Source organism: Ooceraea biroi, chromosome 1 (assembly GCF_003672135.1).
Source record: "Ooceraea biroi isolate clonal line C1 chromosome 1, Obir_v5.4, whole genome shotgun sequence".
Classification (NCBI taxonomy): Eukaryota; Metazoa; Arthropoda; class Insecta; order Hymenoptera; family Formicidae; genus Ooceraea; species Ooceraea biroi.
Genome location: NC_039506.1, coordinates 18725788 through 18752149, shown reverse-complemented (window position 1 = coordinate 18752149; position 26362 = coordinate 18725788). Strand labels below are relative to the sequence as shown.

Here is a 26362-nt window from a genome sequence, read left to right as displayed (position 1 = left end):
TAGAGAAAAATTATACAATTTTATATAATGTTATGTGATTATATAATTCTCAATTGCTCCTATATGCGAGATGATGTTTTACGAACCGTCCCAAAATAGTTTGCAGTCAAACGTAACTCGATAACCACAGGATCATGTATAAAACGAGTATCTTGGTCCAAGAATATTTCAGCTTGAATAGGATTGCATTACTCGCTGTTGGCTTGTGGCCTTATCAACAATCAAAGTTTGCTCCATGTCAGGCAGCATTGTGTCTTAGTATTTTGACAAGCTTTGTCATATTCGTGGTACGTGAATATTTCTAGTCTTAATGTTTGCTATTGTATAATTTACATGTCATTTAGATGAGGCAATGAGCTTTTGAAGCAAATAAATCCCAAGAAATTTTTAATTACAGCTTTCAAGACTTTGTTTTGTAGAATATTCCTTTGAATTTACTATTCATTTGCTTTCTATATCAACGTATTATACTTTCTTCCTGATGAATTATATCTCCTTTTGGATTAATATAAAAACTGTAAGTTAATTTTTTATTTTCTACAAAAGTAAATAAATTCCTACAATAAAGTATACTATGTAAATAATTTTCTTTCATACTTTACAATACTGTCCAGCATAAAATATTGTTAATACAATAGATAAGATATATATTGGAGCAATTTCAATATATCTACAAGAGACTAAAGGATTCGAAAGAAATTGCTATCTATAACAAATATGGAAACATTGCAAAACGACTAACACTCGCCTTTACAAGTAAAAAGAAGACCTTAATTAATTTCTATGATTGTGATTATTTATTAGTTTAGAATTGAAGTAAAATATAGATTGCAATATTGACTAAATAATTATGATTTACTGATTCTTTATATTGTATTATATTGCACATGCATATATGTATCTTATTGTTTATTTAAAAGAAATGATGTTTAGTAGTTGGAATATGCGATCAAGTTTATCTTACTGTAATACAATGTTGGCCATACATTTGTGATATAATTGTGCCCAAAAATGTGACCTATGCGCGCCACATCATAGTAACTCTGACTACATACTTCGCCATACAGGAAAGATTTTTCTATTTATTTCTTCTATATCTAAACGTAGTTTTTACTGTAGGAACAACTGCAATTGTAGCGATAGGAACAATGCTGTTATCATGTTTCAAACATATCTGTGGAATATTGAGAATTGCTAGGTAAAGAAATAAAATTAGAAAAACAGAAAACGGATATTTATCCACATTGCGGGGAAAACAGAATTTACTTCATAGAATTTAGAAAACCTAATATCTAGATATAATTATAGCGGAGATAATATTTACAGCTACCGCTTTGAACAAGCAATAACTGCTACGTTACAAAGTATTACCATAAAAAATGAAACCATGATTTACAAGGAGTTTATCTGTGCCGTGGACATTCATCGCAAAGCTATGGAGTTAGTATTTATATGCAGTGGCAGACTGAAAGGGTAGACGCTCTAGACGCCGCATACTCTCAAGAAAGTTTTGAAAAATACAGAGTATGCGCCGCATACTCGTAAGAAATCAAAGTGAAAAAAATCGAATCATGAAGAAATTCTATACATTTTAGGGAAATATAAATCAAAGAATAATGAAATTCCCTCTTAAACACTTATCTATACACTGCAAAACATGTCCACTTTAAATATAACGGAAAAAAAGGAATTTTTTCCGCTTTAACTTTAAGTGTGAAATTAAAGCGGAATCATATATATATATATATATATTATATATATTGCGAGTTGCCATAGTTACGTTATTTTCGTCCGCTTTAAATAGGTATGACCGAAATCGTAACCGATGATCACATCCTTTTTAATATCCGTTATAATGCTAGATTATTACCAGTCCTATATAAATTATATATATATATATATATATTTAATTTAAAATCCTTTATATAAATAGGACTGGTAATAATCTAGCATTATAACGGATATTATAAAGGATGTGATCATCGGTTACGATTTCGGTCATATATATTTAAAGCGGAAGAAAATAACGTAACTATGGCAAGTCGCAATATGGCAGCAGCGTGAATTTCTTCTGATCATCTTTATAGTTGTAGAGTTACATGGTTATAAAGTGTTAGACATATATTTTTGTCTAATCGTCGTAATCCAAGCAATATGGGAATCGATCGACGTGGTAATCCTCGAGACAAATGTACCGCATGTGATTGTGACGAATTTGAATTGCCATCGGATGATCAGACAAATATATTATATATATATATATATAAATCGGAATCATATATATATGATTCCGCTTTAATTTCACACTTAAAGTAAAAGCGGAAAAACATTCTTTTTTTTCCGTTATATTTAAAGTGGACATGTTTTGCAGTGTAGCTGTGATTCAGAGTCTAATGTCAACTCTGTATTTTAAACAATTACGTTCGTCGCTCTCTGGCGTCAGAGCACGTGCAAAGTTTGTCATGTAACGGTGATTGCGTTCGCTTTGAGCGTTTACATGGTAGACAATTTTAACCCAGTACCATACACGAAATTATGGTTAAAAAACCATCGAAATGCTAGTGATGAGCAACGAAGAAGTATTAATAAATCGGAGCCAGAAAAAGATAACCGAGCTTTATTTTTTGAAAAATTGTTTAACTGATTTCTTTTTATTTTCAAAGATATTATGTTTTTTGTAAAATGTATAAATATTAAAATACTTTTTCTTTTAATTAATAATAATAATAGTACTAATAGTAAACTACTTTTCTTAATTAATAATCTTTCTTCTTAATTGATAATCTTTTTTAAATAAAAAATAAATGTCATTTTTGCATGGTAGATAACTTGTGATGTATATGCTCTCCCCCCTTCCCCAAAAATAGAACATTAGTATACTATATGTATGTTGTAAGATATTTTCCTCTTCACTTATAGTAGCCAAAACTAAAAAAAATAGCGCCTACTCTCAAAAATTTTCCTTCAGTCTGTCACTGTTTATATGATAATATGTATACATTATTACTGATAACGTCGATAAAGCAAGAGAAAACGTTTGAAAGCACTTATTATAGACATAAAATAGTATACATCAATACAGAAAACAAGAATTAATAGGAATTACAATTTTAATACTAATTACTGTTGTATGAAGCAATTATATTGTAGCTAATTAACTAAATGTAGTCAAATGTGGTCAAACATGAAATTAAACTTTAAGTAAATTATTTCATGGTAACTTATTGTAATCTGATTATATCCATTTTTTCAAGGATTGCCAAAATTGTTGTGGGCGACATGGAACGATCCCTTTTCATTGTTATCACGAGTACTGTGCTTTGTATGAGTTTGAATCTTTATGCAGTAAGGTTTTTACATTCGATATTATGACTGATCTACGTAACGTTTTACAATATTTAATTCGAAAAAAATTAGTTTTAATAAGAAGATAAATATCTTATTAAGAGAATCATAATAAGAAGTTAAATTCTAAATATCATGCTAATTGCTTAAACACAAAGTTTTAAAAATTCACTAGAGATTGTATGGAAAATGATTAATTGTAAAGATATAAATATTATTAGAGATGTTAAGATATTAATTGCACAATGACGGTGTTTTAGATATTGCAAGTTGAGTCACCTATGCAAGAAATCGAAAAGATAGTAGGATATCTTTTTACTATCATTTGTCTTTTTCTATATATGTTTGTAATCAACTATGCTGGACAGGAGATTACGGATTGTAATAATCATATATTTCTTACGGTGTAAGAAATATTTTCATCTGTGGTTTTTATATTTTTATTGATGTAATTTTCAGTGATGAAAGCACTCATACATCTTTTTAAAAATTCTCTAATTCTCTAATTCCATAATTTTTAAAAATAATACTTTTTTAAAAATAATAGAATTAATAATTCTCAAATTGTCAATTCCATGCCACATTTTTTATAGATACAATACTCCATGGTACTTAGTACCGTCGAAGATACAGAAGTTGATCTTGTTCTTATTACAAAGGAGTAACAAAGCTTTCACATTGAATTTCGGTGGATTATTCATATTATCTATAGAGAGCTTTGTTTCGGTAAAGTTATACATTTAATTATATATATATATATATATATATATAATACATAAATAATGCATTGTTTAAAAGTAAGGAGAAAGGTAAACTGAGGAGAATGTATTTGTTTGCAGCTAGTAAGTACATCAGTATCTTATTTCACTCTTATGCTATCTCTCCAGGAATAACGAAAGTATAATATGTACAATATCGTAAAGTAGAACAGAATAAATAGATATAAAACTAAATGAAACTATACTGATATTCTCTTGTCCCATTGCTTAAAAAATTAAGATATTGGTAAGACAATTGATAACAGTTTTCTTTCAAAACCATAACGGCGTGCATAAAGCAAAGAGAAACATTACTTGACTTGTAGGTACATTCAGATAAGCTGACAAATTCAGGTCTGAAATGGTTCGCACATTAAACGTATAAAATTTATCATTCGCATAAAAGGTGCAGATGAGAAGAAATGAAATGGTGACGATTAAGAAGTGAAATATTTTAGTTATTTAACTATTACGTTATTTAAATGTTATTATATAAATGTTTATGTAAATTATTATTATTACAAATATTATAAATATTATAATTATAGCAATTTAAATGTTAATATATAAATAAATTAAATATTAACTATACAGTGATGGGGCTTGCGAAGCTATTTTAAACAAATAAGTAAACATATCTCAATAACAATTGTTTAATTTATTATTATTCACGTTCAATAGTAAAGTCGGCATTACTGCACTTGATAGTATAAAATAGTAAACATAATATGTTTCGATATTTAAAATCACTAACACCAGGTTTTTCTGAGTTAACTCAAATGCGAATAAAAAAAGAGGTACCTGCTAGAAACTGCTGATATTTATCAGTCAATATCACGGCTCTCTTTAAGTAATGTTAATAGACCTTTTTTAAGATATATCGGACGCTGCCGACTTCACCGGAGAAGTGAACTTTACGAATGCACATAGTGCAATGAAATGCATGAAATTCTGCCGTTAAAGAAAAGGTGATATACGCATGCGTGAGTTTCGATATTATTTTACGAATAATTTTCCATGGAAAATAAACACATGGCGAATTTCCTTCCCCCATTATATTGATCACTTAATCGCCGCTCTTCTCGGAAGTAGGTGACAAAGTATGTATCGATCGCTATTATGTGCTATCTTATACTCCGTTTATATTATTAAACAATTTACATGACAACTTACTGTGGTAGAGAAAAATTATACAATTTTATATAATGTTATTATATGATTATATAATTCGCAAGTGCTCCTATATGCGAGATGATGTTTTACGAACCGTCCCAAAATAGTTTGCAGTCAAACGTAACTCGATAACCACAGGATCATGTATAAAACGCGTATCTTGGTCCAAGAATATTTCAGCTTGAACAGGATTGCATTACTCGCTGTTGGCTTGTGGCCTTATCAACAATCAAAGTTTGCTCCATGTCAGGCAGCATTGTGTCTTAGTATTTTGACAAGCTTTGTCATATTCGTGGTACGTGAATATTTCTAGTCTTAATGTTTGCTATTGTATAATTTACATGTCATTTAGATGAGGCAATGAGTTTTTGAAGGAAATAAATCCCAAGAAAGTTTTAATTCCAGCTTTCAAGACTTTGTTTTGTAGAATATTCCTTCGAATTTACTATTCATTTGCTTTCTATATCAACGTATTATACTTTCTTCCTGATGACTTATATCTCCTTTTGGATTAACATAGAAACTGTAAGTTAATTTTTTATTTTCTCCAAAAGTAAATAAATTCCTATAATAAAGTGTACTATGTAAAACTTTTTTTTCATACTTTACAATACTATCCAGCATAAAATATTGTTAATACAATAGATAAGATATTTATTGGAGCAATTTCAATACATCTACAACAGACTAAAGGATTCGAACGAAATTGCGATCTATAACAAATATGGAAACATTGCAAAACGAATAACGCTCGCCTGTATATGTAAGAAGAAGACCTGTTAACTTCTATGATTGTGATTATTTATTAATTTTAGAATTGAAGTAAAATAGATTAAAATATTGACTAAAAAATTAGGATTTACTGATTTATTATATTGTATTATATTGCACATTATATTGTATTATATTGCACATTATATTGTATTATATTGCACATTATATTGTATTATATTGCACATTATATTGTATTATATTGCATATATGTATCTTATTGTTTATCTAAAAGATATAATGTTTAGTAGTTGGAATATGCAATCATGCTTATCTTACTGTAATACAATGTTGGCCATACATTTGTGATATGATTATGCCCAAGAATGTGACCTATGCGCGCCACCTCATAGTAACTGTGACTACATACTTCGCCGTACAGGAAAGATATTTCTATTTATTGCTCCTATATCTAAACGCAGTTTTACCTGTAGGAACAGCTGTAATTTTAGCGGTAGCAACAATGGTGGTCTCATGTTTCAAACATATCTGTGGAATGTTGAGAATTGCTAGGTAAAGAAATAAAATTAGAAAAACAAAAAACGGATATTTATCCACATTGTGGGAAAAATAGATTTTACTTCACAGACTAGAAAACCTAATATCTAGATGTAATTATAGCGAAGATAATATTTACAGCTACCGCTTTGAACAAGCAATAACTGCTACGTTACAATGTATTACTATAAAAAATGAAACCATGATTTACAAGGAGTTTATCTGTGCCGTGGACATTCATCGCAAAGCTATGGAGTTAGTATTTATATAATAATATTTAGATAATATGTATACATTATTATTACCGATAACGTCGATGAGCAAAGGAAAACGTATTTGTTTGGAAGCTATTATTATAGACATAAAATAGTATGCATTAATACAGGAAACAAGAATTAATAGAAATTACAATTTTAATACTAATTGCTGCTGTATGAGGCAATTATTGTAGTTAATTAACTAAATGTAGTCAAAGATAGTCAAACATGAAATTAAAATATATTTAAATTATTTCATGGTAACTTATTGTAATCTGATTATATCCAATTTTTCAAGGATTGCCAAAATTGTTGTGGGCGACATGGAACGATCACTTTTCATTGTAACAATTATTTCTGTGCTTTGTATGAGTTTGAATCTTTATGCAGTAAGGTTTTTATATTAAATATTACTTATGACTGATCTACGTAACGGTTTACAATATTTAAGTCGAAAAAAAGTTTTAATAAGAAGATAAATATCCTATTAAGAGAACATATTAAGAAACTAAATTCTAAATATCATGCTAATTGCTTAAACACAAAGTTTTAAAAATGTACTAGAGATTGTGTAGAAAATGGTTAATTTTAAAGATATAAATAGTATTAGAGATGTTAACGTATTAATTGCATAATGACGGTGTTTTAGATATTGCAAGTTAAATCTCCTATGCAAGAAACCGAAAAGATAGTAGGATATCTTTTTACTATCATTTGTCTTTTTCTATATATGTTTCTAACCAACTATGCTGGACAGGAAATTACGGATTGTAATGATCATATATTTCTTATGGTGTATGAAATATTTTTATCTGTTGTTTTTATAATTTTATTGATGTAATTTTCAGTGATGAAAGCGCTCATACATCTTATTAATAATTCTCTACTTCTATACTTCCATAATTTTAAAAAATAATACTTTTTAAAAAATAATAGATTTGATAATTCTTAAATTGTCAATTCTATGTCACATTTTTTATAGTTACAATGCTCCATGGTACTTAGTACCGTTGAAGATACAGAAGTTGATCTTGTTCTTATTACAAAGGAGTAACAAAGCTTTCACATTGAATATTGGTGGATTATTCACATTATCTATAGAGAGCTTTGCGTCGGTAAAGTTATACATTTAATTTCATACAATACATATGAATAATGCATTGTTTAAAACTTAAAAGTAATGAGAAAGGTAAACTGAGGAGAATGTATTTGTTTGCAGCTAGTAAGTACATCAGTATCTTATTTCACTCTTATGCTATCTCTCCAAGACTAACGGAAGTATATGTCCAATATCGTATATTAGAACACAGTAAATAGATATAAAACTAAATGAAAATGCTGACATTCTCTTGTCCCATTGAGCTTAAAAAATTAGGAAGTTGGTAAGAAAATTGGTAGCATTTTTCTTTCAAAACTATAACGACATGCAGAAAGCAAAGAGAAACATTACTTGATTTGTAGGTACAATCAGATAATCTGATAAAATCAGGTCTGAAATGTTTCTCACAGGAAACGTATAAAATTTATCATTAGAATAAAAGTTGCAGATAAGAAGAAATGAAATGGTGATGATTAAAAAGTGAAATATTATAGTTATTTAACTATTACGTTATTTAAATATTATTATATAAATGTTATGTAAATTATTATTATAAATATTATAAATATTACAATTATAGCCTTTTAAATGTTAATAAATAAATTAAATATTACGTATTCAGTGATGGGGCTTGTGAAGATATTTTAAACAAATACGTAAGCATATCTCAATAAAAATGTGTAATTTATCATTATTTATCCTGTGTGATTAAGCTGCTAAAGTGTAGTGGAGTTTTATGTACTGTCCAGTGCAAAGGGAGGATACCATTGTGACGGTCGAAAAACTAGGCTATTTTCTTGAAGGTTTTGCGCGAGACAAATACTAGTAATTTTCTTTTGACATTTTATTTTGCTCTTTTTGACGTACATATCTTAACGTGTTGTAAAACCAGAATCAGTTAAAAATAGTCATATTTGCCTGTGCAGTATACGGTGCCGTGTAAAAGTCGCAAAACTCGAGTGTGCGCGGCACTTCTGTCTGAACGTGACCTTAGAAATAAAAACCTTTGTGTCATTTTAAATTATTGGAGTAAAGATTCAGTTAAGCACTATAAAGAAGAAGAAGAAGAATAGCTGGCATTATGTAAGAGCCTCGTCAAAATACATGCAGACAGGGTGTACACCAAATACAGAGTAGTGATATATGTGCAAATTATACAACACATATGAATAGAAATAGTAAATCAGATATGACTAAAAATATACATTGCTACTTTGCAATAAAAATGTAATGTTTATAAAAGTTTAACAAGCCGCTACGTTAAACAAATGATTACATTGGAATTCAGGTGAAAAATTATATATATGTATATATATAAGTAAAATATTGGGTTGTTCGGAAAGTTATTTCGTTTTTTCAAGGAAAAATGAAAAGCGGTTTTTTCATATTTAGAATAAATTTTATTCAGTGATGCATTGGCCATTTTGTTCCACTACCTTTCGCCATCTTTCTGGCAACTTTAAGATTCCACGCTCATGGAAGTTCTTCTCCTTATTGACAAAAATTTGAAGCAAGTGATTTTTGACGCCTTCATTTGAATCGAAGTTTACATTGTTCAAAGAATTGTGTAGAGACCGGAACAAATGGTAATCGGATGGTGCCAGATCAGGAGAGTATGGTGGGTGTGGTAGCACATCCCATCCAAGCTGTAAAAGCTTCTGGCGAGTGACCAAACTTGTGTGTGGTCTGGCATTGTCGTGATGGAATACGACACCTTTCCTATTCGCCAATTCTGGTCGCTTCTGCTTGATGGCAGCATCCAATTCATCCAGCTGACGACAATACACTTTCGAATCAATCGTCTGGTTGCTTGGTAGTAGCTCGAAAAATACGATTCCCTTCCAATCCCACCATACAGAAAGCATGATCTTCTTTTGATGAATATCTGCCTTGGATGTCGATCGAGCAGGTTCATCTGCCTGGACCATGATCGTTTTCGCTTAACATTGTTGTAAACAATCCATTTTTCATCTCCAGTTATGATTCGCTTAAAAAATAGTTCATTTTCTTCACGTTTCAACAATGAATCGCAGGTGGTAATGCGTCGAATCAAGTCAATTTCCTTTAAATTGTGTGGAACCCAAATATCGAGCTTTGAAACGAATCCAAGGCGTTTCAAATGATCGTAAACAGTCGAATTCGATAAATTTAACTTTTCAGCAATTTCGCGTGTTGTTATGCGACGGTTTGCATCCACCAGAGCCTTTATTTTCTCGTCATCAGCTTTAATTGGCCGACCTGAACGTGGTGCATCTTTCAAATCGAAATTTCCAGTACGAAATTTCGAAAACCAATTCTGACACTGACGTTCACTCAATACATCTTCTCCGTACACGGCACACAATTTTTTCTCGCTTGCACTGCATTTTTACCCTTTCGGTAGTAAAAAAGCAAAATATTACGATAATGCTCACTTTGATTTTCCATGTTTGATGTGATGCCAAAAAAAATTACTTGACAGATCGCAACACAATAAGATACTAAATGACGTCTGAAATGTCAGTTGTCAAAATATAAAACGAATTTGCCGCTTAGAGTAAGGTTAAGTATCGAGGAACGCGACTAACGACATCTCTTTGTGAAAAACGAAATTACTTTCCGAACAACCCAATATATCTGCAGGAAGTAATATTCTTGTTTACAGAAAACCGTATTAAATTTTAATTAAATGTTAATTTAGTATTTCATCATTAAATGATTAAATATCACGTTCAATAGCAAAATCGGCATTAATGCACTTAACAGTATAAAATAATAAACATAACATATTTCGATATTTAAAATTAGTAACGCTAGATTCTTCTGAGGTAACTCAAATGCGGATAAAAAAAGAGGTACCTGCTAGAAGCTGCTGGTATTTAATAGTTAATACCGTGGTGTCAGTTAAGTAATGTTATAAATATTTTTACGATATGTCGCACGCTGCTGTCTTCAACGAAGAAGTAAGCTTTACGAATGCACACAATGGAATGAGACGCATGAATTCTGCTGTTAAAGAAAAGGTGAACTACGCATGCGTGGGTTTCGACCAAGATAGTATTTTACGAATATTATATTTTTCAATGGGAAATAAACACATGGCAAATTTCCTTCACCATTATATTGATCACTTAATCGTCGCACTTCTCGGGAGTAGGTGACAAATTATGTATCGATCTCTATTATGTGCTATCTTATACTCCGTTTATATTATTAAACAATTTGCATGACAACTTACTGTGGTAGAGAAAAATTATACAATTTTATATAATGTTATATGATTATATAATTCGCAATTGCTCCTATATGCGAGATGAAGTTTGACGAACCGTTACAAAATAGTTTGCAGTCACACGTAACTCAATAACCACAGGATCATGTATAAAACGAGTATCTCACAATCAGTCCAAGAATATTTCAGCTGGAATAGGATTACATTACTCGCCGTTGGCTTGTGGCCTTATCAACAATCAAGGTTTGCTCGATTTCAGGCAGCATTGTGTCTTAGTATTTTGACAAGCTTCGTCGTATTCGTGGTACGTGAATATTTTTAATCCCAGTGTTTGCTAGTTTACAATTTACATGTCATTTAGATGTGGCAATGAGTTTTTGAAGGAAATAAATCCCAAGAAAGTTTTAATTACAGCTTTCAAGAATTTGTTTTGTAGAATATGACTTTGAATTTACTATTGATATGCTTTCTCTATCAACGTATTATAGTTTTTTTCTGATGAATTATATTTCCTTTTGGATTAACATAGAAACTGTAAGTTAATTTTTTATTTTCTCCAAAAGTAAATAAATTCCTATAATAAAGTGTACTATGTAAAAATTTTCTTTCATACTTTACAATACTATCCAGCATAAAATATTGTTAATACAATAGATAAGATATATATTGGAGCAATTTCAATACATTTACAACAGACTAAAGGATTCGAACGAAATTGCTATCTATAACAAATATGGAAACATTGCAAAACGAATAACGCTCGCCTGTATATGTAAGAAGACCTGTTAACTTCTATGATTGTGATTATTTATTAATTTTAGAATTGAAGTAAAATAGATTAAAATATTGACTAAAAAAATATGATTTACTGATTTGTTATATTGTATTATATTGCACATGAATATATGTATCTTATTGTTTATATAAAAGAGATAATTTTCAGTAATTGGAATATGCAATCATGCTTATCTTACTGTAATACAATGTGGGCCATACATTTTAGATGTAATTATGCCCAAAAATGTGAGCTATGCGCGCCACCTCATAGTAACTCTGACTACATACTTCGCCGTACAGGAAAGATATTTCTATTTATTGCTCCTATATCTAAACGCAGTTTGTACTGTAGGAACAGTTGTAATCTTAGCGGTAGGAACAATGCTGGTATCATGTTTCAAATATATCTGTGGAATGTTGAGAGTTGCTAGGTAAAGAAATAAACTTAGAAAAACAGAAAACATACATAATTTAGAGATACAGAAGTTGATCTTGTTCTTATTACAAAGGGGTAACAAAGCTTTCACATTGGATATCGGTGGATTATTCACATTATCTATAGAGAGCTTTGCTTCTGTAAAATTATATATTTAATGACATACAATACATACATAATACTTACGTGCATATTCATCCACATTGTGGGAAAAACAAGTTTTACTTCATAGAATCTAGAAAACCTAATATCTAAATATAATTATAACGGAGATAATATTCACAGCTACCGCTTTGAACAAGCAATAACTGCTATGGTACAAAGTATTACCATAAAAAATGAAACCATGATTTACAAGGAGTTTATCTGTGCCGTGGACATTCATCGCAAAGCTATGGAGTTAGTATTTATATGATAATATGTATACATTAAAACAAGGAAAACGTATATGTTTGGAAGCTATTATTATAGACATAAAATAGTATACATCAATACAGAAAACAAGAATTAAGAGAAATTACAATGTTAATACTAATTGCTGCTGTATGAGGCAATTATTGTAGTTAATTAACCAAATGTAATCAAACATGGTCAAACATGAAATTAAAATTTAATTAAACTATTTCATGGTAACTTATTGTACTCTGATTATATCCATTTTTTCAAGGATTGCCAAAATTGTTGTGGGCGACATGGAACGATCACTTTTCATTGTTACAATGAGTACTGTGCTTTGTATGAGTTTGAATCTTTATGGAGTAAGGTTTTTACATTCGATATTACTTATGACTTATATACGTAACGTTTTACAATAATTAATTAATTCGAAAAAAGTTTTAGTAAGAAGATAAATATCCTCCCAGCAAACATTTTCTGCAATTACAAATGTGGCAACAAAGTATGTTTGCCGGAAGGTCGCAAATGGAAAACATACTTTGTTAACATACTTTGTTGCAATTCTGTTAGCACACGTCCGTCAATATGCAACATTTTCACCGTTCTATTGTCAGATCTGCTCTAATGTTGTCGTCAATTGGACTGTGGAATATGTTCGTCAGATTTGGTTCACATTGGAGACCAACTGAGGACACAGTAGGCTCTGGCTTTGGCATTATAGTTCCGCTGACATTTGTTTCTCATTTGGCAACATCCCACAACCAAAATGTTTGCTGGGCTATTAAGAGAATCATAATGAGAAACTAAATTCTAAATATCATGCTAATTGCTTAAAGTTTTAAAAATTCACTAGAAGTTGTATGAAAAATGATTAATTTTAAAGATGTAAATAGTATTAGAGATGTTAAGATATTAATTGCACAATGACGTGTTTTAGATATTGCAAGTTGAGTCACCTATGCAAGAAATGGAAAAGCTAATAGGACATTGTGTTAATATCATTTGTCTTTTTCTATATATGTTTATATCCAACTATTCTGGACAGGAAATTATGGATTCTAATGATCGTATATTTCTTACAGTGTAAGAAATATTTTTATCTGTGGTTTTTATATTTTTATTGATGTAATTTTCAGTGATGAAAGCGCTCATACATCTTGTTAATAATTCTCTAATTCTATAATTCCATAATTTTAAAAAATAATACTTTTTTAAAAATAATAGATTTGATAATTCTCAAATTGGCAATTCTATGCCACATTTTTTATAGTTACAATGCTCCATGGTACTTAGTACCGTTGAAGATACAGAAGTTGATCTTGTTCTTATTACAAAGGAGTAACAAAGCTTTCACATTGGATATCGGTGGATTATTCACATTATCTATAGAGAGCTTTGCTTCGGTAAAATTATATATTTAATGACATACAATACATACATAATACTTACGTGCATTATTCAAAAGTAAGGAGAAAGATAATCTAAGGAAAATGTATTTGTTTACAGCTAGTGAGTACATCAGTATCTTACTTCACTGTTTTGCTATCTTTACGATAATAAAGAAAATATAACACATCGTATAGTATCGTATATTAGAATAGAGTAAATTATAGATATAAAACTGTTTAAAAATGCCGATAATCTCTTGTCCCATTGAGCTTAAAAAATTAGGAAGTTGGTAAGAAAATTTGGTAGCATTTTTCTTTCAAAACTATAACGACATGCAGAAAGCAAAGAGAAACATTACTTTATTTGTAGGTACAATCATATAATCTGATAAAATCAGGTCTGAAATGTTTCACACATTAAACGTATAAAATTTATCATTCGAAGAAAAGTTGCAGATGAGAAGAAATGAAATGGTGATGATTAAGAAGTGAAATATTATAGTTATTTAACTATTACGTTATTTAAATATTATTATATAAATGTTATGTGAATTATTATTATAAATATTATAAATATTACAATTATAGCCATTTAAATGTTAATAAATAAATTAAATATCAACTATTAATTCAGTGATGGGGCTTGTGAAGATATTTTAAACAAATAAGTAAACATATATATCTCAATACAAATTGTTTCATTTCATTAGTTATTCTGTGGGATTAAGCTGCTAAAGTGTACTGTTCAGTGCACTAAAGGTGAGGGAGCACTATTGTGACGGCCGAAAAATAGACTATTTTCATAAATAAGGTTTTGCGTGAGACATAATACATGTAATTTGCTTTTGAAAGTATTGTTTTACTCTTTTGGAAGTACATATCTTAAACGTGTTGTTAAAAACGAATCAGTTAAAAATATTCATTTTGGGCAAAATATTCATTTTTAACTGATTCGTTTTTAACAACACGTTTAAGATATGTACTTCCAAAAGAGTAAAACAATACTTTCAAAAGCAAATTACATGTATTACGTCTCACGCAAAACCTTATTTATGAAAATAGTCTATTTTTCGGCCGTCACAATAGTGCCCCCTCACCTTTAGTGCACTGAACAGTACACTTTAGCAGCTTAATCCCACAGAATAACTAATGAAATGAAACAATTTGTATTGAGATATATATGTTTACTTATTTGTTTAAAATATCTTCGCAAGCCCCATCACTGAATTAATAGTTAATATTTAATTTATTATCATTTAAAATTCATATTTGCCTCTGCAATGTACGGTGCCGTGCGTGTAAAAGTCACATAAAAATTGAGAGTCCGCTCTGAACGGGAAAATTAAAAACAAAATTAAAAACTTTGTTAGTTTAAGTATAGGAGTATACAAGGGTAGGTTCGAAAAGTTTTCGACATAACAAAGAAAACGCATGATTTTTGACATTTTTTAAATATTTTTCAACATAGTCCCCTGTCAACTCAATACACTTAGGGCTCTTGCATGCCCATAGGATGCGGCAGCGGTAACGTGGCAACGCGGTGGCCAATCACCGTCTTGCTCTTCTGATAAATAAATTAGTATTACCAGAAAAACAAGAATGATCAGTCAATCAGAATTGTCCAAGCACTCCTGAGAAACGTTCATTCGAATGCGGTTTTGATCGACCGTTAACAAACGCGACACCCATCGCGTTGAAAGCTTTCCCAGGCAGCACACATTGGTTTCAAAACCGTTTCATAAACGTTTTGCCGTAACGTTTCATAACCATTTTATTGAAACGTTTATTTAGGAGAAAAATGTCCAACGAAAAAACGTTTCTTTTTCGGCAAAAAAACGTTTCAGAAACCATCAGAAAAATATTTATCAATTCTATATATCAGTACCTCATAGACAGGAGTTAAGTCACATTTTTGTAAAAAAACTAGATTTTTATATTTTATGAATTACTCTCTAAATTTCGTGTAGTGGAATCTCACTCTTTTGAAGTATCACTTCAAGTAATAGTGATCTCAAAAGTTTCAAAAGAAAAGAAGAAGAAAAGAGTATTGGATCGGTTTTCCGGATGGTTATTTATAAGGTGATAACGCAAATGTTTCTTGCGAGAACGTCACGCCTGACCTGGCCATCTATCGGTCGCTTGGTGAATCAAAGGTGGGAATCGCACACTTGTGTTGATTTTTGTCTCTTGTTCCATAATCGAGTACATTGAAACGTACGATGTAAAAATAATTAATACTCGCAAAGTAAGTAGAAATTACTATTTTTTCTATATTAATTATATAATTTCAAATCAATTTAATAAAACACATTTTTCGTTTCTGTGGAAAGGTGAAAAATACGTTTTTAAAATTGAGGTCTAAAAACGGTTTCTATTTAAACCGTTTCTTAAATGGTACTTTATGTTTCTTAGACATTAGATACGTCTAAGAAACATATATTAGGCTAACATGTGCTGCCTGGGTTTTCATACGCAAATTAATGTTCGTGTAAGATGTTGTGAACACAATCTATTGAGACACTCGCAATGGTAGCAAACTCACACACTTTCATTCGCCGATTATTTAACACGGCATTGTGGATTTTTTCGATGACTTCCTCAATCGTAGCGGTTTTTGGGCAATTTGAACGTTCATTATTAAAAATGGACGAACGACAACGTTTGAATTCAGTAGCCCATTTCTTCACTGTTGAAAACGATGGTGAAGAGTCTCCCAAAGTAATCCAGTTTGTTTTTTATTTCCGTTGGCGTTAAACGTTTTAAAACAAAGTATTTTATCACTGCGCGACATTCGACTTTATTTATCCATTTTTCGAGAAACAATAAAACTTGTTTGTTTTATTCGACCACAACAAAGGAACTACTGGGCCGGGATTCTGCAACTCGTTATCGATAATTTTCGATATCGTTAACTAGCGATAGCCAATGGCAAGGACGACCTTGGAGAAAGCGTAGCTCTCATAGGTGTCGCTAGTTAACGATACCGAAAATGATCGGTATCGAAGTTACAGAATTTCGGCCCTGAACGTATTTGTCGGAAACGGTATGGCAGGCCCTGGGATCTGAGAAAAATCATTTTTTTTACTATACAAAAGAGAGTGCCTTGGCAGCGCCATCCGGCTAGCAGGTACATACAACATATAACGGTATATACATTATCACTAGATGGTAATACTTATCTAGTGAGCTCTTTATGAAAGATTGCACCGGAAAAAAATCGCCGATAAACTAAAATGAGAAATTTTTTTTATTAAGTAATATAAAGGGGGTTACAGCCAGTAGGAACGAGCCTATTTGGCTAAAAATGAGAAAAATACCAATTGATACTCCTGGCACCATCTCTGCGTCAGGCAGAGAACTTTTCGAACTACCCTCAAGATTCTAGTGATACACACGCATCCATCTACGTACGTCATCAGCGGCGTGAAGTTGCCGCTACGACTTGCCGTCGCAAAAAATTGCATTTCGGCATCGCGCAGCGCGCTGAGAGTTGCCGACTGCGGAGTTGCGTTAGACCGCGAGCGAAAGAGGGGAAGAAAGAGACGGACAGACAGAGAAACAATAAAGAAAGGAAAGAGAAAAGAGCGTAAAAACGGTGGAAAACAGAAAAGAGGAGAGAGACAGCCAGAGAAGAAAAGAAAGACAGAGAGGGAGAGGGACCGATAGAAAAGCGCGGCGACTATCAGCGTTTGTGCGAACTTCTGTGCGGTATCGCGCATTCGCGTGTCACCGTTAGTTACCACCGGTGGCATTTCCGTCTCGTCTCCGTTTTTCCTTTCTCCTTTCATTTCCGTCGCGCCGGATACGCGCGCGATACGCGCTGGGGACCGCTGCGCCGGAGTGCTTACAGTGCCGATCAGTGCCGATCGTCTCCTTCCCGCTGCGGATCCGGAACCGGCTGTGAGATACACGCTCGGCAACCATGGCCAGTGTCTCCTATCAAATCGCGAACCTGCTGGAGAAGGTAACCGCTCGCACTGCGCTGCGCGCGATAATAGTAGCGATCGAGGAAACGTCACCCGGAAACATCGTCCGGACGACGCTTCGTGTCCCGAGATCTTCCCTCGAGTGACATAACCTCTCTCGCGCTCTCGTTCGTTAACGTTCGAGCGATGAATACGCTGTAGAATCGTGCGGCGGAACGGATGTAGAGTCATTCGCTTTGTGTCACGGATTCGAATAGTCCGTGTAAAATGTTATTTTGTAAGTTAAGCTGTTGATTCCGGAAGCTCATGCTTGCGGGCTTATCTGACAACTGTAGGTGTATTGCATGGATGTGGACGGCGCGGTGGATATCCTATCGGTTTTTAGTTATGAATTTCGATGGCATCCTTTCGTTAGTGTATCTCACGTGTGTCTATGTTGCATGGAGCCGGAGCAGCTTTGCTGTCACAATGTGATCGCTTAAATAATGACTGATTTCCGTTGCAGATGACGTCCAGCGACAAGGATTTCAGATTCATGGCCACTAATGATCTGATGAGCGAGCTCCAAAAGGATAGCATCAAGCTGGACGATGACTCGGAGCGCAAAGTTGTAAAAATGCTTCTTAAGTTATTGGAGGACAAGAATGGTGAAGTGCAGAATCTCGCTGTCAAATGGTAGAAATTCATTTGTTTTGAATGATCAATGTTGATGATAGGATAAAAGAATAGAGCAGATAACTTTAGATATTTATAATATTTCTTTTTGTCGCATCAAGATTTCTTTTTTATTTGAAGATGTAGTTGTAAGAATGTGTGCAAATTTCAGTCTGGGTCCGTTAGTCAATAAAGTAAAGGACTATCAAGTGGAAACTATTGTGGATGCTCTGTGCACTAACATGGTATCGGACAAAGAGCAGCTGCGGGACATTTCCAGCATTGGCTTGAAGACTGTTATTTCCGAGCTTCCTGTGGGTTGTAGTGCGTTAGTCGCAAGCGTTTGTAGACGCATCACAGGCAAATTAAGCAGTGCTATCGAAAAGGTAAATTGCAGCATCTTCATCTGCTCTGATCTAAAATCTAATACCTTTAATCTCTCAGATATCTTTACTATTTTTAGTTGTTAAGTTTATAAATAGTTTTTAATATCTTTCAGTCTTTAATTTTCGACTATTGTTCTTTAATATCTTTATTTAATAGTTTTTATATCTTTTAGATATCTTTAATATCTTTAATTTTTACATACGCTTTTTCATACTTTTCTCAATATCTTTATGCATTTAGTTTTGAGATATTTCTAATCACGTTTAGTATCTTTATAATTTCATGTTTCTTTTTCAGCAAGAGGACGTATCTGTACAACTCGAAGCTCTCGACATTGTCGCTGACTTATTATCTCGATTCGGCGGTCTACTAGTCTCATTTCACTCCACTATTCTGGCCGCGTTGCTGCCGCAGCTCTCTTCGCCACGGCAGGCGGTTCGCAAACGCACCATAGTAGCGCTGAGTCACCTCTTAACGTCCAGCAACAATTATTTGTACAACAAATTGCTGGATCATTTACTCGAAGGTCTTCAGACTCAAACTGCAAAGAATGTCATACGTACCTACATTCAGTGTATCGCTTCTATCTGGTTGGTAACTGATAATGTATTCGTGCATAATTGACAAAGGATAAGTTATTTATTTATTTAAATTTGTCTGCCTCAGCCGTCAAGCGGGTCACAGATTCGGTGAACAAATTGAACGCGTCATGCCTTTGATCGTTCAATATAGCAACGAAGACGATGACGAGTTGAGGGAATATTGTCTGCAAGCGTTCGAATCTTTTGTTTATAGATGTCCGAAAGAAATTACACCACACATTAACAAAGTATGTAATGTGAATTTATTTTATATTATAGAGATATTTATGTAATAATTACAAGCAATGTAATATTATAACTGTATATATTTATAATATTTATATAATAATAGAGAGAGGAGATGCATTATTAAATGAAACTTTTAACCTTTTAGATAATAGAGATTTGCTTAATATATATCATGTATGATCCAAATTACAACTACGACGACGATATGAATGACTTCTCCGATGGTGATGGCGGTGTGATGGAAATCGAGGAAGATGGAGAAGAAGATGCGGAAGACGAGTATTCCGATGACGATGACATGAGTTGGAAGGTTCGTAGAGCAGCTGCAAAGTGTCTGGAGGCTGTTGTATCTAGTAGGAGAGAATTGCTGTCCGAGTTTTATAAAGGAGTCTCGCCTGCATTAATTGCCAGATTTAAAGGCGAGTATCAACGTACATTTCCATGGTCTACGATATGTATATGTAGAAATCTAGTCAATTGAAATTTTGTATTGCTTAACAAGCAGTGAGAACACAAATAAAAAATTTCACTAGAAAAACAATTACAATGATTAGTGAAGTGTGACAAATAAACAGTAAAGATAAGATTACAATGAAGCTTCAATAATATTCGATTAATTCAACTGACCAATAATTTTATAACATTCAACAAATGTATAATTTACTCGGAAATTTATAATTTTGATGCATGATGAATAATATTGGCCGTGACATAATCACAGAGAGGGAAGAGAACGTTAAGTCGGACATCTTCCACGCATACATCGCCTTATTGAGGCAAACGAGGCCGGCTACCGGCGTGCCGCTCGATCCTGACGCGATGGAGGACGACGACGGGCCCGTGTCTCTGTTGCAGCAGCAAGTGCCGTTGATAGTGAAAGCGGTCCATCGTCAGATGAAGGAAAAGAGCATTAAAACCCGGCAGGACTGTTTCTCCTTGTTGAAAGAGCTGGTGCTCGTCTTACCTGGCGCTCTGGCTAATCACATCCCGGCGCTGATCCCTGGCATACAATATTCTCTGGGCGACAAGAACTCGTCCTCGAACATGAAGATCGACACTCTGGCTTTCGTGCACACGCTACTGGTGACGCACCAGCCGGAAGCGTTCCACGTTCACATGCCCGTTCTGGCGCCGCCGATCATATTGGCTGTGGGGGATCCATTCTACAAAATCGCCGCCGAGGCGTTGCTCGTGTTGCAGCAGCTCGTGCAAGTGATCAGACCGCACGGTAAGCCACTGTGCAAATGACTTCTCTTTTCTCTTTAACAATTGATATTTTGACACGCGAGTCTAACGGAAATTTATTTATAATTTGTAATATGATTCTTAATGATTTTTTATTTTCATTTATAATCATCATTGTGCAGAATCTCGTTGCTAGAAAGAAAAATATTTAATAATTTTTTAATGACTCTAATTCTGATGTAATTATCTGTAATAGTAGATTAAGTTCTCATATCGCGGCTAAAAGGAGATAATAATATTGTCTCTATAATTTCTTAATGTTAATATAATTTTAATGTAATTACCTATAATTTTTCTAATAGTTTCATTAAGTTCGAATGTATTTATTACCGCAGGAGATACAAAAACATTGTCAATTTCTTTCCTGACGACATTGACGACACAGATTTGTCGTTTGCAGATAAACCTTTCTATCGCGGGTTCACTTCGCTGTCCAACGAGATCTATGACTGTACTTTAACGAGACTGAAAACGGCGGACATCGATCAGGAAGTAAAAGAGCGAGCCATTTCCTGCATGGGACAGATCCTCGCACATTTCGGTGACACGTTGTCGGACAAACTGCACGTGTGCCTGCCAATCTTCCTGGACAGACTGCGTAACGAGATTACGAGGCTCACCACAGTCAAGGCTCTAACTTACATAGCCGCATCGCCGCTGAGAGTCGATCTCAAACCGATCATGGTGAGTTTTTCGAATGCAATCCACGCATCGGGAAATAGCAGAGTGTTTTCTTCAGTTTTTCTCTTCAAGATAACAAGTTTTTTTTTCCTTCTTTTTTTATAGGAAGAAGCAATACCAATCCTTGGATCTTTCTTGAGGAAAAATCAACGAGCTTTGAAACTTTCTTCTCTCCCTCTTCTGGATACATTGGTGTGCAATTACAGCTCGGCTCTGCATCCAGATCTACTTGATAAAGTAACAAAATATTACTCCTATCAATATTTAACTTAACGATTAAATCATATTAACTTAATGATTCAAAATATTATCTGCCATTAATGTTTATTAATATTAATAACGCGTTACGCTCATACTTGATAAAATACTTGGCAGATTCACTTGGCATAATGATTCGTCATTAATGTTCATTATTTATTTGATATTTCATTTGCGGTGTTTTTCACAGGTTACTGCAGAATTACCTGCACTATTGAACGAGTCAGACCTCCACATTGCGCAATTAACTCTGAATCTGCTCACTACTATCGCGAAGCTACATCCAGCTGCTCTAACCAGGGTCTCCGAACATATCCTGCCAGAAATACTCGTTTTAGTAAAATCGCCGCTCCTTCAAGGTAGCCGATCGCTTTTTCGTATCTTTGGATGAATCAAAGGCTTTTCAACACGTTAATGCATTGGGTTTTTTTTCGAATAGGTATGGCGTTAAATTCAATGCTGGAATTCTTCCAAGCTTTGGTGCAAGCAAGTCTGCCTGGTCTCGGGTACAGGGATCTCCTGGCGATGCTGATAGTACCTGTCACTCAGTCCGTACTTCACAAGCAGGCTTATCACTCGCTCGCCAAGTGTGCAGCCGCACTGACAATCACGTGGCATGAGGAGGCGCAGTGTATCGTGCAGCAATTGCTGCAAGATGTTCAGAATCCAACGGATATTCAGAATGTTGCGCAGCACATATTCGCACTGTTGGTCATCGGCGAAATAGGCAGACACGTGTAAGAAAGAAATTTTCTTATTGCAAATACCGTTGAGAGAGAATATTTATTTTTATAGTAATAACACATGTATGTGTGTGTAACAAATTTATGAATTCGCAATGTTTTATTTAATAAGGTCTATAAATTATAAAAGCATGTGAATTATGATTATAATTAATATAATTAATATTATATATAATCCTTTTGTTATATAAATAATTTATCCTGTTTTTGATATATATATATATAATTTTTATATCATATCTTCTTTCATAGGGACCTGAGTGGAATTGATTCACTGAAACACACGATCCTGAATTCATTCTCGTCTCATTCGGAGGAGGTCAAATCCGCGGCTAGCTACACATTGGGGAACATCGCGATTGGAAATCTTCCGGAATACCTGCCTTTCATACTTCAGGAGATCGAGGCGCAGCCCAAACGCCAATATCTACTTCTGCATTCGTTGAAGGAAGTGAGTATCCCCATGCAATTATTTTAAATATTCAATTTCTTAACAACGGTAGAATTCGAACAGTAATCTATTAAACACATTTTTATCAAATTATTTCTAAAATGCTTCTTTTTTTCACAGATTATTACGTCTCAGTCGGCCAGTCCATCCGGCGTGTCGCACCTGCAAAGTTTCGTGCCTTCGATCTGGATACTTTTGTATAGGCATTGCGAGTGCACGGAGGAGGGTACTCGCAACGTTGTCGCCGAATGTCTCGGCAAATTGACGTTGATCGATCCCGCTACTCTTCTACCGCAACTGCAAGAATCGCTCAAATCACCGTCAGCACTTATGAGAACAACGACTGTTACGGCGGTCAAATTCACAATTTCTGACCAGGTACTTAGCATAATAAATATATCGTAATCGTCATGTTCTGTGCCGATTCTTTTTACGCGATTTTCCATCCAGTAATAATTACGAAATACTTTATAATAATTTTATGATAAATATTTGTTTTTATTCGAAATATCAAACAACTTGAATAGAAAGTTCAGTGTGTCTCGAAAATTCAGCGTCTACGAAAACGGTATACGTGGCAAACGAAACGTTAATAGTGATACCTAATGGAATGTGATATTATAATTATTATATTGCACGGAGTAAAAATTAAAAATAACAATTGTATGTAATATAAATGTGTATATACTTATAGTTATTTAATTGTATATTGTGCGTATTGCAGCCACAACCAATTGACACTATGTTGAAGCAATGTATGGGTAACTTCCTGGTCGCCTTAGAGGATCCTGATCTTAATGTGCGAAGGGTAGCGCTGGTTGCATTCAATTCTGCGGCGCACAATAAACCTATGCTGATAAGGGATCTGCTGGACGTGGTGCTGCCGCATCTTTACACAGAAACCAAGATCAAGGTTGGCGAGAATAAATTTAAATGATAAATTAACCAAATTTAAATTCACAAGTTAGCACATGAACATTAAAATATAAATATGAATGTTAAAATATAAGTTATCTATCTTTTAAAAATTTAAGAAATTCGAGTAAAAAATATATCAATCAATTAATTTAGTAGAATTAATCGTTTATATCTTTTTTTAAATTAAATTTCTTAAATTAAAAGAACATTTTCTGCAGTTTTCTGGAAACTTTATCGTGATGTAATAAAATTCTGTGCGCAGAAAGAGCTGATCAGGGAAGTCGAGATGGGTCCGTTCAAACACACCGTCGACGACGGATTGGATCTTCGAAAAGCAGCGTTCGAATGCATGTATACCCTGCTCGATTCCTGTCTCGACAGACTAGACGTCTTTGAGTTCCTCAATCATGTTGAGAATGGTCTTAGGGATCATTACGACATCAAGATGCTAACTTATCTTATGACCGCACGACTCGCGCAATTGTGCCCAACTGCAGTTTTGCAAAGTAAGTATCGCACGAGATTGCTTCCCGCGTGCGTGTTCTTATGTAATGTTTGAAGATATTCATTCAATTATTATTTTGTTAATTTTATGTTGATTTATTACATGGCCTATTTGTTCTTGTTCTAACTTTGAGACTTGTTACGCAGGGCTGGAGCGGTTAGTTGAACCTCTGAAGAGCACTTGCACGATGAAAGTAAAGGCGAATTCAGTGAAGCAGGAGTATGAAAAGCAAGACGAGTTGAAACGCTCTGCGCTTAGAGCTGTTGCCGCTTTGTTAACTATTCCAGATGCAGGTAAGTAGAATTATTTTGAAATTGGATTAAAACAAACGAATTTCTTTTAACTCTTTCACTCCTAACGCCTCCAACTATAATCATCATCGTCCATGAAACGACCTATGAAATAATATTTTTATGTAAATTCCATTTTATTTCTATTTTATTTCTCTGCTTGGAAAGTTATATCTTTAATATGATAAATTAAAACGGTGGTGGAAGAACGTGATTCTTTTGCTTGGATACGTAATGCTAGCGATCTGCATTGCTATATTCTGTATAATATAATTATTTAAGTTTTAACTGGCTAGTACATGAAATTTATGGCATGCGTTCATTTACAGATAAAAATCCATCGCTGAGCGAATTCGTCGTTCAAATTAAGGGCATGGCGGAGCTGCAGCCGCTGTTCGAGATCATCCAGAAGGACTGCACCGGTAGCAACATGAACGAGACGAACGCGATGGATCAAAGCTAAAAGTGTAATTGATTTAATCCTCTTTTTCTTTTTGTATCTCGTATAGAACATCGTTGGCTAAGCGCATTCGTGATCACACATACTCTATCCATAGTTTATTTCTATATACATTATTTTTTCATTACTATATTCTCGATTTGAATGTAGTTTCTAATGAATGTGAGTTACTATATGTAGCACGCTATGTATAAATTTTAAAATAAAATCTGCCGGCAGTAATCATTTTAACATTTTTTGCGTGCGCTTTCCGGTTTCGTCCAGGTCGAGCCGTACGTATAATTATAGCGATAAATCAGCACGACCATTGATCATTTCTGTCTTTTACGCAATACAGGACTCGAAAAGACATAAAAAAATAATCTTGAGAGAGACGGAGTTAAAAATAGCTCGCTGCCAGTTGCCGATCGTTAAAACGCATTGGCACGTTTCGAGTGCACTCATAACCGATGCTCATGTATATTCGTCCGTTTCGTAAACGTAACGTTTCGTTTGGATGACCCACTTACACGCGCAGTTCTGAAAATAAATTTATTAACAAGGCTGCGCGCACTTTCTCCTTGCGAATTGCGTTTTCTTTTAGCGCGCGTCGCAGCGGCGGGAATAACAATGTCTAATCGCAATTTGCAGTTACGAGGAAAACGACGCATCGCAAATTTCTTTCAAGTATCCGGCGAGGTGTGTAAGAAACATCGCAAGAAGGGAGAAGCTTCCACGTTAAACTCTGGCTGCGTTTCGTTATTCGCTGTCAGCCCTGACAATACTCGCTCTAACTTCGTTCACCATTAAGCACCGAATAATTCTAGTAATAATGCAGCGAATAACGAAACACACCAATAAACCAGATATTAAATTTTTTTATATTAAATTTTTTATATTAAAAAAGAGAGAAGACATTTGGAAGT

At 33.6% G+C, this 26362-nt stretch overlaps 4 protein-coding genes across 9 annotated transcripts; all 4 read left to right on the top strand.

Annotated features, from left to right (window-relative positions):
- Positions 1–81: 81 nt before the first annotated feature.
- LOC113562307 (odorant receptor 4-like) lies at positions 82–4298 on the top strand. Of its 2 annotated transcripts, none has more exons than XM_026971333.1 (9): positions 82–287; positions 398–517; positions 639–756; positions 937–1198; positions 1327–1440; positions 3255–3345; positions 3606–3751; positions 3939–4071; positions 4185–4298. In XM_026971333.1, the coding sequence occupies exons 1-9, from the start codon at positions 135–137 to the stop codon at positions 4236–4238; spliced, it is 1191 nt and encodes a 396-aa protein (XP_026827134.1). In that variant the 5' UTR covers positions 82–134; the 3' UTR covers positions 4239–4298. The 2 variants fall into 2 exon arrangements, with proteins under 2 accessions (XP_026827134.1, XP_026827130.1); XM_026971329.1 differs by having other exon boundaries at positions 83–287; positions 934–1198.
- A 430-nt stretch (positions 4299–4728) lies between these two features.
- On the top strand, positions 4729–8591 carry LOC105278036. Of its 3 annotated transcripts, none has more exons than XM_026971337.1 (9): positions 4729–5571; positions 5682–5801; positions 5922–6039; positions 6299–6560; positions 6687–6800; positions 7101–7191; positions 7452–7597; positions 7785–7917; positions 8022–8591. In XM_026971337.1, exons 1-9 carry the CDS (start codon positions 5419–5421, stop codon positions 8073–8075), a joined length of 1191 nt encoding a protein of 396 aa, XP_026827138.1. In that variant the 5' UTR covers positions 4729–5418; the 3' UTR covers positions 8076–8591. The 3 variants fall into 3 exon arrangements, with proteins under 3 accessions (XP_026827138.1, XP_026827136.1, XP_026827139.1); XM_026971335.1 differs by having other exon boundaries at positions 4730–5571; positions 6296–6560; positions 8022–8589; XM_026971338.1 differs by having other exon boundaries at positions 5483–5571; positions 5670–5801; positions 6296–6560; positions 8022–8589.
- Positions 8592–11134: 2543 nt separating this feature from the next.
- LOC105278035 (odorant receptor 4) lies at positions 11135–14569 on the top strand. 3 transcript variants are annotated; one of them, XM_011336832.3, is made up of 10 exons: positions 11135–11416; positions 11527–11646; positions 11767–11884; positions 12056–12320; positions 12611–12724; positions 12993–13083; positions 13659–13804; positions 13992–14124; positions 14228–14399; positions 14480–14569. In XM_011336832.3, the coding sequence occupies exons 1-9, from the start codon at positions 11258–11260 to the stop codon at positions 14276–14278; spliced, it is 1197 nt and encodes a 398-aa protein (XP_011335134.2). In that variant the 5' UTR covers positions 11135–11257; the 3' UTR covers positions 14279–14399; positions 14480–14569. The 3 variants fall into 3 exon arrangements, with proteins under 3 accessions (XP_011335134.2, XP_011335135.2, XP_011335136.1); XM_011336833.3 differs by having other exon boundaries at positions 11326–11416; positions 11515–11646; XM_011336834.3 differs by having other exon boundaries at positions 11326–11416; positions 11515–11646; positions 11743–11884.
- Positions 14570–17555: 2986 nt separating this feature from the next.
- Positions 17556–25679, top strand: LOC105278034 (cullin-associated NEDD8-dissociated protein 1). Its single transcript, XM_011336830.3, has 17 exons — positions 17556–18073; positions 18541–18710; positions 18862–19075; positions 19374–19666; positions 19743–19905; positions 20052–20325; positions 20628–21134; positions 21552–21835; positions 21938–22069; positions 22281–22449; positions 22530–22827; positions 23086–23284; positions 23405–23662; positions 24009–24197; positions 24465–24708; positions 24854–25000; positions 25327–25679. The coding sequence occupies exons 1-17, from the start codon at positions 18032–18034 to the stop codon at positions 25458–25460; spliced, it is 3717 nt and encodes a 1238-aa protein (XP_011335132.1). The 5' UTR covers positions 17556–18031; the 3' UTR covers positions 25461–25679.
- The last annotated feature ends 683 nt before the right edge of the window (positions 25680–26362 follow it).